This window comes from Malus domestica, chromosome 09, assembly GCF_042453785.1.
Source record: "Malus domestica chromosome 09, GDT2T_hap1".
Classification (NCBI taxonomy): Eukaryota; Viridiplantae; Streptophyta; class Magnoliopsida; order Rosales; family Rosaceae; genus Malus; species Malus domestica.
In genome coordinates, this window is record NC_091669.1 from 12005125 (window position 1) to 12017906 (window position 12782).

At 39.3% G+C, this 12782-nt stretch overlaps 1 protein-coding gene across 1 annotated transcript; it reads right to left on the reverse strand.

Moving 5' to 3' along the window:
* Window positions 1–4431: 4431 nt before the first annotated feature.
* Window positions 4432–5250, reverse strand: LOC139187772 (secreted RxLR effector protein 161-like). The gene is made up of 2 exons (XM_070804358.1): window positions 4767–5250; window positions 4432–4673 (listed from the first exon to the last, which is right to left on the reverse strand). Exons 1-2 carry the CDS (start codon window positions 5248–5250, stop codon window positions 4432–4434), a joined length of 726 nt encoding a protein of 241 aa, XP_070660459.1.
* Window positions 5251–12782: the final 7532 nt, after the last annotated feature.

Sequence of the window (12782 nt, forward strand, 5' to 3'; positions counted from 1 at the left end):
AGCAATTTTTTCAAGGTGCTCATGTGATAAGCAATAACCATGAAAGAATCACTAACAAAATACCATATCTAGAAGCCCATTTACTCTGCAATTGAGACAAAAAAAAGGGGGGGAATTGTGGGGCTGAGATCTTAAAAACTAAGGAGAACTATGAAAATTGTAATAATTCACAATAGTCATGGAGTTCCTAATTCTTTAAGAAAAAAAAGAAAAAAAAATTTTAAAAAAAACTCTTTAAAGAAAAATAATCTTAGTAGAATGGGTATCCATTTGATTCCTAGTTTATCATTTTACCATCCAAATTGAATGCCAAAATTTGTAAAGCTCAGAATTATGAACATCGAATTATGAGTGTCAAACTCGCTATTTTTAATGACACACCCGATCCTAAAATCAGGGCGTGCTAGCCGTCACGTGGGCGTGACGTAACCAAAAGTGCGACGCGGAAGCAAAAAGGTAAAAGAAATACGAAGGAATAAAAACCAACTACTAGCAATAATATCTAACTAACATGCTAGAGTGAGTTTAAGAGTGAAACACACATAATCAGAGCATAAGTATGTTAGTTGGATATTATTGCTAGTAGTTGGTTTTTATTCCTTCGTATTTCTTTTACCTTTTTGTTTCCGCGTCGCACTTTTGGTTACGTCACGCCCACGTGACGGCCAGCACGCCCTGATTTTAGGATCGGGGTGTGTCAGTTTGGTATCATGGAGTTCCAGTGAATATTATTTCTGATCGAGATCCAAGATTTACTTCTAAGTTTTGGATAGCTTTTCAGGAAGCTCTAATGTCACGTCCTGATTTTGGGATCGGGGTGTGTCATTTTAAGTCAAAGAGTGGGGCTTCTCGAAAATCAAATATTTCTAGTTTATCATTTTTCTTTGCACATATATGTTCAATTTGATATGTTTCCACATGTAATAAATACTTCTAATATTGAAAAATTGAAACTTTTCTTTACGTTCGTTTTTTTTTTCTGACCTCCTCATACATTAAATTCTAGCTCCATTTCTGTATGTGTCATTTTATAATTAATTCGTTGTAACTTGTATGTCGTATAAATACATTCTACTTACAAGTTACAAAAAGAGTTATTGGTATTCTCTTAGTAAAAGTTTGGAATGTTATATTGAAGCATATTACGATCCCAATTATGATCAAATGACTTACCTGCATTTTGACAACAAAATAAAAAAGAAAAGAAAAAAATGTCCCAAACATGAAGATTTAGAGTGGCTGCCATGCACTAGAAGTGCAACATGATATACGTATATGAGGAATTCTAGCTACCTCCCCGTTCACCTTTTCTTTTGTGTCTTCCGCACTCATCTTTTGACATGTGGAATACACTTATAAATTGATCTAAAAAATTAATGTTCTGAAATTATATTTTCTATTTTTCCCTCTATACCCTTATAGTTAATTAAAAAACTATAAAATATTAAAAATTGAGGCTCACCAACCATATCTTTCGCTCTCTCCCGCTTCTCCAACCGTTGCTCTCCGCTTTTCTCCCCGAGCAACCGCCATGGCTCAACACCCAAATTCTGAAAACCCAAACAAAACACAATTTCAAACATGACTAATAGACGGCGCATACAGGTTCAGCACGTAAATATCATAGAGATGGCCCAATCGACGATATGTGTATGCATGCATGTTTGAAGTCACGATTGTTTGAGGTGAAAACATGGGGTTTAGGGATTTGGGGTTTAGGGATTTAGGGTTAGGAAGTGGGCGGCGAGCTGTCTAAGAGGTGGAGGGACTGGCAGGTGGTGATGAAGGAGAGTCGAAGGTGGTGTCTGAGTGGAGGTTTAGGAGAATGAGTTGTTGAAGCAATATTAGATAATATGAAAATAACATAAAAATTAAAATAATAATAATCCAAAAGAAATTCACAACATCAATTATGTATAAATTAATATAAGCAACTTGGGAGAAAGTTAGAAAAACTGACAAACTTGGATATTGAGGCTTGCATAAATGCAATGTCCTAAAGATAGAATTTCGCCCCTACTCTTGTGCTTGTAGTTCAGTAGACGTCTGTCTCCTAAGATTCAACAATCTATAATCCGAAGTCAAAGCACTTCAATCTTCGGACTCTGGCAAACTTTATATATTCCGTAATCTCAAGACACGACTCGAAATTTGAAACACGAAGCATGAGAGAAACAAAGTGGGGAAACCCTATTTCTCAAGAGTAAAAATTAACTCTAATTTTCTATCTTTAATACTAATGGTTTCATGGGTTTATAGAATCCAATTTCTACTTATTAAAGAGATGTAACTTTTCATCTATAAGTATACATCACTTATCAAGGGAATACACCTAAACAACATAACCTTTCTAAGAAATTGGTTAATGTTGTAGGCCTATTTGATTGAACGATCTAGGGTTTAGAGATAGAGAGGGGCGGTCACTATTAGAGAGAAGAGAGATTGATTTAATTGTGAGGTGTGTTTGATTTACCCCATTGTGCCTTTATTTATAGTAGTAGGAAGGGGAAAACCTTTCCCTTTAGGATTGCAACATTTAATAGGTAATCTAATCCTAATAGGAATATAAGATACATTCCCAGATTCCCTAGGATTTACACAATCACATTCATATTCTAAGTATGACTGCAACACTCCCCATTGAGTGTGTAAATACTCAACAAACCATCGCATCAGATCATCAGCATATAAGGTAGAATAGTTGATGAAGTTATCGGCACGACGGGTGATCGCGAGTCTTAAATTTAAGTGAAGTATGCATTTGTAGTATGTTGATGCACAAAATCAGCGAGGATTTTGGTACAACAGAAAGTGTTAAGTTTGTAACCTTCGATAGATTGCTCCGGTCACTAGTGTGGATAAGTAAGTAAATGGATAGGGACAGGGAAGCAAACACAAGATGTACATGGTTCACCCAGATTGGCTACGTCCACGGAGTAGAGGAGTTCTCATTAATTGTGAAGGGTTTACACAAGTACATAGGTTCAAGCTCTCCTTTAGTGAGTACTAGTGAATGATTTAGTACAAATGACATTAGGAAATATTGTGAGAGAATGATCTCTATTTATAGAAGAGAGTTTCTAGTTTCATTCTGACATTGACATATGTCGTGTTGTGATTGGCTTCTGATGTTGACACGTGTCGCGCTATGATTGGCTTCTGATGTCGACACGTGACGCACTGTGATTGGCCTCCTGGTTGGAGGGAAACTCTTCTGGGTCCTTGACGGTATAATGTTGACTGGTGCTCAGTAGTTTCGGGATTGGTCAAGTATGGTACAAACAGTGCTCCCCTAAGTTCCCGAGTGAGAGAAGCTCCTCGGTTGGGGACTTGCAAGATCCAAGCTATTGAGTAATCACGAAACTTCTATGTACCGAAGTGTGGTATCATTTTCACTTGCCTTATCTGTCTCATATGTAGATGTGGCATCTTCTCTGGAAGTACTTTTCCTCCATCCAGGGTTGGTATCTTTAACCGATGAAGATACATAAGGTAATGTATCAATTTCACTTAAAGCTTACTTGTAGTTTTGGGCTTGGTCAAGTGCGATACAAACCCTATAGTAGGGGCGAAGCTGAAAAGAGTGAGAATAAGTGTCGTTCCCACAGATGGCGCCAAATGTTGATGCACAAAATCAGTGAGGACTTTGGTACAACAGAAAGTGTTAAGTTTGCGACATTCGCTAGATTGCTCCGATCACTAGTGTGGATAAGTAAGTAAATGGATAAGGACAGGGAAGTAAACACAAAATGTACGTGGTTCACCCAGATTGGCTACGTCCACGGAGTAAAGGAGTTCTCATTAATTGTGAAGGGTTTACACAAGTACATAGGTTCAAACTCTCTTTTAGTGAGTACTAGTGAATGATTTAGTACAAATGACATTAGGAAATATTGTGAGAGAATGATCTCTATTTATAGAAGAGAGTTTCTAGTTTCATTTTGACATTGACACGTGTCGTGTTGTGATTGGCTTCTGATGTTGACACATGTAGCTCTATGATTGGCTTCTGATGTCGACACATGTCGCGTTGTGATTGGCCTCCTGGTTAGAGGGAAACTCTTATGGATCCTTGACGGTATAACGTTGACTGGTGCTCAATAGTTTCGGGATTGGTTAAGTATGGTACAAACATAGTAAAACTCACAAAACCTTGCTATAGTAAAACCCAAGGCATAGGGAAAACTCATAGACTAAGGAGAAAAGTGAGAAGTATGCATAATGTCTAAAAATGGATGTCAAATTGAACGAAGGCAGTGAACTTAATGGAGTATGATCATTCCATGATGGGTGCCTCGTTAAAACTTCGTTAGGTAGCAAAAACCTGGTGCGAAAAATGCTCCTAATTGTAGGAAAAAGAGTACATTAAGATCATGTGAGTATGCTTCTAGATACTCCCCCTGAGTTAGACATAACTTCTAAATAAGATAACTACAAGCGATTCAACTCAGATAATTTACGCATACCGATTTCTTGGATGAGCTTCTGAAATGTAGACTTAGGCAATGACTTAGTGAAGAGATCGGCCAGGTTATCCTGGGAACGGATTTTCTTGACTTCAATGTTCTGATGCTGCTGATGCTGGTGTAAGTAAAAGAACTTTGGCGCTATGTGCTTGGTGTTGTCTCCCTTGATGTATCCCTTTTTCAGCTGCTCGATACATGCTGCATTGTCTTCAAAGACCGTCGTAGGAAAGTCAACGACTAATGTAAGACCATTAATGCTTCGAATATGTCACATAACTTTCCTCAGCCAAAAGCATTCACGCGATGCTTCATGTAGGGTGAGAATCTCAGCAAGGTTAAACAAAGTCACAACTAGCGTTTGCTTGGTAGACCTCCAAGATATAGTGGTGTCTCCAACGGTAAAGACATAACCCGTTTGAGAATGTGATCTATGTGGGTTAGACAGATATCTAGCATCTGCATAACCAACAAGGCGAGAATCAATCCGAGAGCTATAGGGGGCGGCATTACTTGGAGATTCGTAGGTATAGAACAAGCTCAAATCCGTAATACCCTTGAGGTAGTGGAAAATGTCTTTAACACCATTCCAGTGTCTGCGTGTGGGCGCATTAATGTATCTAGCCAATAGATTCACAACGAATGAGATGTCAGGTCTAGTGCACTGAGCCAAGTACAATAAAGCCCCAATTACACTTAAGTAAGGAACTTCGGGTTCCAAAATCTCTTCCTCATCCTCATTTGGACGGAAGGGATCTCGTTTAGCATCTAGAGTCCGAACGACCATGGATGTACTCAAAGGCTTCGCTTTATCCTTATTAAAATGACGCAACACCTTTTAGGTGTAGTTCGATTGATGTACTAGGATTCATTCCGAACAATGTTCAATCTCCAGGCCGAGACGGTATCGAGTTTTCCCAAGATCCTTCATCTCAATTTTCGATTTCAAGTGTGCAGCAATTTCCTTAAGCTCTGCGGGAGTCCCAATGAGGTTCATGTCATCGACATAAACTGCAACGATTACAAATCTGAAATGTGACTTCTTTATAAACACGCATAGGCATAGTTCGTTGTTCACATAACCCTGACTTGTCAAATATTCACTCAGACGGTTATACCAAATCCGCCCGAATTATTTCAATTCGTAGAGTGACCTTCTCAACCTAATTGAGAGAGTGTTCCGTGGTCTAGAACTATTTGAGCCAATCAATGGAAGTCATTCTGGAACTTTCATGTAAATTTCCGTATCTAGATCCCCATAGAGATATGCGGTTACCACGTCCATAAATTGCATATTTAGTTTTTCGAAAACTACCAAACTGATTAGGTAACGGAACGTTATAACATCCATTACGGGGGAATACGTTTCCTCATAATCAATCCTAAGGCACTGAGAGAAGCCTTACGCTACGAGGCGTGCTTTGTATCGCACTATTTCATTCTTCTCATTACGTTTCCTCATAAAAACCCACTTATAGCCAACGGGCTTCACGCGTGGTGGTGTAGGAACAATAGGTCCAAACACTTTACGTTTCACAAGCGAATCAAGTTCGTCCTGGATTGCTTGTTTCCAATTTGACCAATCGGTTCTACGTCAGCATTCATCGACGAAACGTGGTTCAATGTCATCGCTAAGCATGATGTCAGTAGCTACTGAGTACGAGAATGCATCGTCGACAATCATCTCATTCCTATTCCAAACCTCATCAAATAATGTGTAGTGGATGGAAATCTCGCGATTCTTGGGAGGCCGGCATGTTTCGTCTGAAGCATCACTGTAATCTAGAATAACTTCATGCGTTGGAACAGATGAGTGAGCGATGGTCGGATTCAAACTAGGGTCATTAGTTGGTGCCATTTTCCTCTTCCGGGGTTGTGAATCCTTTGAACCAAGAGATCTACCACGCTTTAGGGTCGGAGCAGATGATTGGCTAGCCACCAATGTACCTTGCCAAGTGGAGGGTGCGGCCTTCCCATCTTTAGGGACGGTCTAGCCTTCCCAGACGGGTTCTTGATGTACGCGGGGTACATCTATCCTTGCAAGTGTGTTTGCAATGAGTATATGTGATGCGAAAATTATCTTAACACACAAATTTAACCCTCTTTTGACAATTGTAGTACAAGTATAAGTAGATATCGTTCTGGACCGGTGATTAGGAGGGCTTGCTAATAACCTCTAAACTGACTCAAAAACATAAAACTAAACTTAAAAACACTTAACAAGACTCACAAGACTTAAAGCAAACTTAAAATACTCAAAACAGCTTAAAACAACCAAATAAACTTAAACTAGACACTAGGAATGACTTTGGACGAAAATTGACTTTTACTTGAATCAAAACACTTAAAAACACAAACTAAAACAGATTTGAAACACTTTGAAACAAGAAACTAAAAGGGGGGTTTTGATTTGGATGAAGTTGTAACAAACAAACAAATATGAAAAACTAGACAGATTGTAAAACAAATGTGAGAAATAAGATGATGGATGGGATAGCTAGAGGCTTTTTCTCCACACATGACATGTATGCAAATAACTTGATTTCTAGTTACTACTTCATTGAATTATGAATGACAATGCTCCAAATTAACCGTGACATCACTAGTTAACTCTCAGATGATTGGATGACATCATTCGACAATCCAAAACATTCTTCAAAAGTTCCCTACATGACATCATAATAGAGATGCAATCAAAGATCATTACGTTTAATGAAAATCATAAGCATTGACAAAGCACTTGCAACTATGACATCATGTCACTCATGCTAGGAATTGAACTTAACGCGATCGTTTATAAGCGACCTCCACTACTTATGAATATAAGTTTGTAACGATTATGTGAAACTTCCTTATATTCTAGCATCGGATTTATGCATGCCAATTAAGTGTCGACCCTTAATCAATAAATACAAATAAGTTATCAATTAAATAGTTAAGCCAATTGCATTCATGATCCAAGAGTTCATAACTGGAATTTACCAAATTATATTGCAATAAACATAGTCATGGCTTTGAAATCACCCCTAGCCAAGAGGGGTTTAGCCACTCATATTTACAACAAAACGAAAGGAAATGAATTTAAACATTAGAAACAAAAGAAAGAAAACACATAAACGCTCCAACGATCCAAGTTGGACAGCAAGCACATCTAAGCACTTTCCTTCCCTTCCTTTGCTACGGCACAAGGTGTTGGTGAGTGTTTGAAGGTTTGTTTATATGGAGGAGTGGATGTAAAGATGAATGGATGTGTTTGGATGAAGGTTGTATTGAAATGGGGATGAATGATCAAACAAAAACTAAGCTCAATTTATGTTACACACATTTCCTTTTATAGAGGAAGTGCATGGCAATGGAGGGGAACATGGAGTGGTGTCGCAATTGAGTGCAATGATGCATGAAATCTGAAATGATGGAGGGAACAAGGAATGGTGTAGCAATTAAGTGCAATGATTCAATGTAATGATGCATGAAATCTGAAATGATGGAAGGAACAAGGAATGGTGTAGCAATTGAGTGCAATGATTCAATGTAATGATGCATGAATCTGAAAAGATGGAGGGAATGCAATGATTCAATGTAATGATGCATGAAATCTGAAATAATGAAGGGGACAAGGGTGGTTATGCATGGCATGGGTGGAAAGGTGAGTAAGTGGTGAATTAATGAGTGCAAGGAGGTGAAAGGATATTGTGCACATGGTAGACAAAGGAAAAAAAGTGGAATGATGCAACAAATGAGTCAATGGAGGGAACATGAATGATGATGCACGACATAGGAATCCAAATGGAGTGCAATGGTGGTGCACGGCAATGATGGAAAGGTGAATGGTGGAGTGACACCCCTTTGTGACTGAGCTCTTTGTCCTTTTTACATTAATTCTTCTTTCTCTTTAACACATTCCTAGCCTCTTTAGTCTTCAATTTCGTCCATCCACCTTGCTCCATGCATGTGTTATTCATTCCAAGCCCAAAACTGCTCCAAAATACACCAAAATGCATCTTATTGCTTTATAAGGCATATGGACCTACAAACACACGAAAATAGCTTAAAATACATAATTAACTAAGAAATAACAACATAAATGCATGAGAACAAGCTAACTCAGTTGCATAAATATGCTCCTATCAATATGTGATCATGTCATCTTTACTAGATCATTAAAAGCATTCGGCATGCTTTGAGCAATGCTCTGAAGATCTATAATTCGACACACCTCAATTTCAGACTGGGCAGTGGGGGGATTTAAATGAGACATAGTGGGAGCATACCATGACAATTCGCAGCGTTCTACGGGAACGTTAGCATGCTTATCTTTCCCTAACGATGGGAAGACTGTCTCATCAAAGTGACAATCCGTAAAACATGCAGTAAAGAGATCTCATGTCAAGGGTTCTAAGTATCGAACAATTAATGGCGAATCATTACTGACATAAATTCTTATTTTTCTCTGAGGACCCATTTTGGTATGTAGCGGCGACGTTATTGGCATGTAAATGGCACACCCAAACACCCATAAATGTGAAACGTCAGGCTCGTATCCAGTGACCAATTGTAACGGTGAATGTGGTTGGGTAGCGGTGGGCCTCAGGCGGACCAACATAGCTGCGTGCAATATTGCATAACCCCAAGCAATTTGGTTCTCATAACCAAAGTCTGAGCTATCAATTAAAGGCGTTTTACGAAAGCTTCTACCAGGCCGTTTTGGGTGTGAACATGGGGCACAGGATGTTCCACATCAATCTCTACTGATATGCAATAATTGTCAAAAGTCTATGACGTAAACTCTCCAGCATTATCCAGTTGAATCGACTTGATTGTATAATCAGGGTGGTGAGCCCTTAGCTTAATGATTTGAGCTAGGAGTTTAGCAAATGCGGCTTTGAGTTTGGACAACAAACAAACATGTGACCATCTTGTCAATGCATCAACCAACACCATAAAGTATCTAAATGGTCCGCAGGTTGGTTGGATAGGTCCACAAATGTCCCCTTGAATCCTCTGAATAAATTTGGGGGGGTCGTGAATAATCTTTGTATATGAGGGTTGAGTATTCAACTTCTTTAAATAACACGCTTTGCATGGCGGGAGTTCAACATAGGGATGTAACTTATGCCCGTGTGAAGATTTGAGGATAAGGCATATCATGTCACGTCCGGGATGTCCCAAACGGTCATGCCAAAGCAGCAAAGTGTCCTGGAACTTAGGCATAGGGTAGGCCACACTGTGGGCTTCTATGCCGCAAATGGTTGTGATGTACAACCCATTCGACAAGCGTTCCAACTTTTCGTGAATATGTTTCTGGCCATATTCATACAAAGTGATACAAAGAAATTCAGAACCATGATCTTCAGTGGTTTCAAGATGATATTTATTATCTCGAATATCTATAAAGCTCAGCAATGTTCTTCCGGAACGTGCAGACTAGAGTGCCTCCTTAATGGTCAGAATTATACCATTAGACAACATACGTGTCTTTTCGTATCCTTCAATCAGGTTGGATGGGCCTGAGAGAGTTGTCAAATGAGCTTTCTTGGGTATTAAGTTAGTAAAATAGTGTCGTTCACGCAAGATTGTGTGCGTAGTTGCACTATCTACCAGACAACTAACTTCCTCACTAGACATACCTAGAAATAAATTGATTGAATTGGTCACATGTATAAATATAAGTCCATTCATTCAATTAAGCAATTCGAGAAATAATATCCATTCAAATAACAATCCATAATTCAAAACAAACCAAAACCAAACAAATTATTCCAAATCCTTAGAAAAATTATTCAAAATTTAAACCATAAACCTAGCAAAATAAGGGGTAGGGCCGGCCACTCCTAGTGGGTTCAGCCACTAGGGGTAAACACCCTAAAAACATGTCTAATTTATTCATCCATAGGCGCTAACGTCTCCTAAAAATCCGATATCTATATTGATGTAGTTGCATCTTCCAGATGATCCACGTGTGCAAAGTTAGACTCACGACGGGAATAATACTTGGCAATAGCTTCAGGGAAAGCTCGGCACAAACATGACCAATGATCATTTGATCCACAACGATAACACATGTCCAGTTCAATAAAAGCAGGCTGAACAGGAGTTTTGTCCTTATTCTTGAAGTTTGAGGCCTTAAGGGTGAGTGGTAGACGCTGCTGGGTCACATTTCTTTCCTTAGGTGTGGCACTCTGTTGACCTTGGGCCAATGGTTGGGCTTTCCATGGCCACGACGATTCTTTCGTCGTTTATGACTACTAGAATATATCGCATGCGCTTCAAGCGCGGCATTTGAGCCAGTAGGTCGAGCTTGATGATTTTTCATCAAAAGTTGATTCTGTTTTTTAGCGAAAAGTAAAACAGAGATCAAATCCAAAAACTTGGTGAATTTATGTGCTCTATATTGTTGCTGCAGGACAATATTTGTGGCATGGAATGTCGAATAGGTCTTCTCCATGAGATCTGATTCGGTTAGTTCCACTTTGCAGAGTTTCAACAAAGAACGGATTCTACAAACTTCAGAGTTGTATTCATTCAAGGACTTCTTGGAAGCGAAGATACTGCCAGTCGTGTCTTGCTTCAGGCAAGTATATGTCTTTCTGGTGATCGAAACGGTCAGCCAGAGCAAGCCAGATGGTGCATGGGTCATCCTCAGCAAGATACTCAGTCTGCAGTGCATCATGGATGTGTCTTCGAATGAAGATCATTGCAGTAGCCTTCTGAGCTTCGTCAACAGGTTTGTCGGCGATAAGTGCCTCGATGGTGGCTCTAATGCCCTTTGTAGTGAGATAGAGTTTCACGTCTTGAGCCCACTTCAAATAGTTTATTCTAGAGACTTCTAAAGCGGATAAATCGAGCTTGTTCAAGTTCTACATGTCCCTAAAATAGAGGGAAAAATGTGAGTACTCATATGGTAAGCCATAGACATATATCGTAGAACATACAGGTTCTATAGAGATGTATTGGTTTAATTCATGCAAGAAAACTACAGGTTTCATGTGGTATATTTTGAATGAAAACTTCAGGTTTCAAAGGCACTAAATTTGAAACTACAAGTTCAATTTAGTTTTATGAACAATTAGTTCATAATGAAAGGTTCCTGCAAGAAACACATAATGCAATATACTAATTTGAATATTAGTGGATTTGAGGTTCTTCGGGAACTCAAGTGTGAGAGCTTCGTTACTATGAAAATATGTGACGGTTCAAAGTATAAAAATAAATTATTGAATCGTTAATGTCCAAAAGTGATCTTCAGGTCAATAATTTTGGATTCATTATCAGATTAATGGATTGCAGGTCACTTTTAATTAATTCAATAAATCGGGGTCATATGGGGTTGATTGTAGAAGCTAAATAATATTATTGGATCGAAAATATAGCCCAAAAATAATTTGGACTTGGTGCCGTGGGTTAAGGGGCACGGGTTGGGTGCCTTAAGTACAAGGCAAGGCCCAAAAGAGGGCTTTGAGTGCACTGTAGGCCATGGTGCAAGGAGAAGCCCCAACCACAGCTGGGTTTCATATATGGGCATAAAGGGGGGCACGGGAGCAAGCCTGTAAGCTTACGGGTTTGGCGCGAGAAGCCCAACCGCGAGGGCTGGCTCCATGGGACGCGGGCCGTGGGAAAATCCTAGCCAACTGAGCTTGGTTGGATCCAGGCCAGGGCAGGCAGTGAGCCCAGCAACCATAAGGGTTGCGGCATGTAGGAGTGGACCCAGCCAATCTGGGTTGGCAACGTTTTGGGCTCGGGGCTTCAGGCCCTGCGAGGTGATTTCCAGGTCGTGGCCTAGTTGTTGTTTCCACAGTAAGCGTGTGGTGGTGTGCCGCACCATCTCCCATTCTCCAGTTTTTTTTTTGTCAAATCCCTTAGGTTTTAGGAAACCCAAATTTGCTTCTAATTTAATTTGATACTTTGACTCACAAATTTCACATAACAATTTAATTGTGCGATGCATGAAACAAATATATATATATATATATATATATTGACTATATTGACAAATATATGAACATATACAATATATATATATATATATATGTATCGAAAGGAAAATATAAACATAGAGGGGTTCATGCATCATGGGGAATGTTTTCATGCTTCATGGACGTTTCAAATATCTTCTTTTATTTTAAGCATACTTGATTAGCAGAAAACGAATGAGCCTTTGAATTTGGTGGATGATAGTCTCCTCCAACAATGCGTCAATTCCTCAGCTTCTGGTAAGAGCATACTGATAACGTGTTGTAGGCCTATTTGATTGAATGATCTAGGGTTTAGAGAGAGAGGGGGGGCGGCCACTATTAGAGAGGAGAGATTGATTTAATTGTG

Bases quoted from the DNA above. Each gene is read 5' to 3' on its own strand.
- LOC139187772 (XM_070804358.1), bottom strand. From the start codon at position 5,250: ATGGTCGTTCGGACTCTAGATGCTAAACGAGATCCCTTCCGTCCAAAT. The intron at 4,674-4,766 runs GTGAATGCTTTT...CGGTCTTTGAAG, and splicing joins CACCCTACATGAAGCATCGC to ACAATGCAGCATGTATCGAG.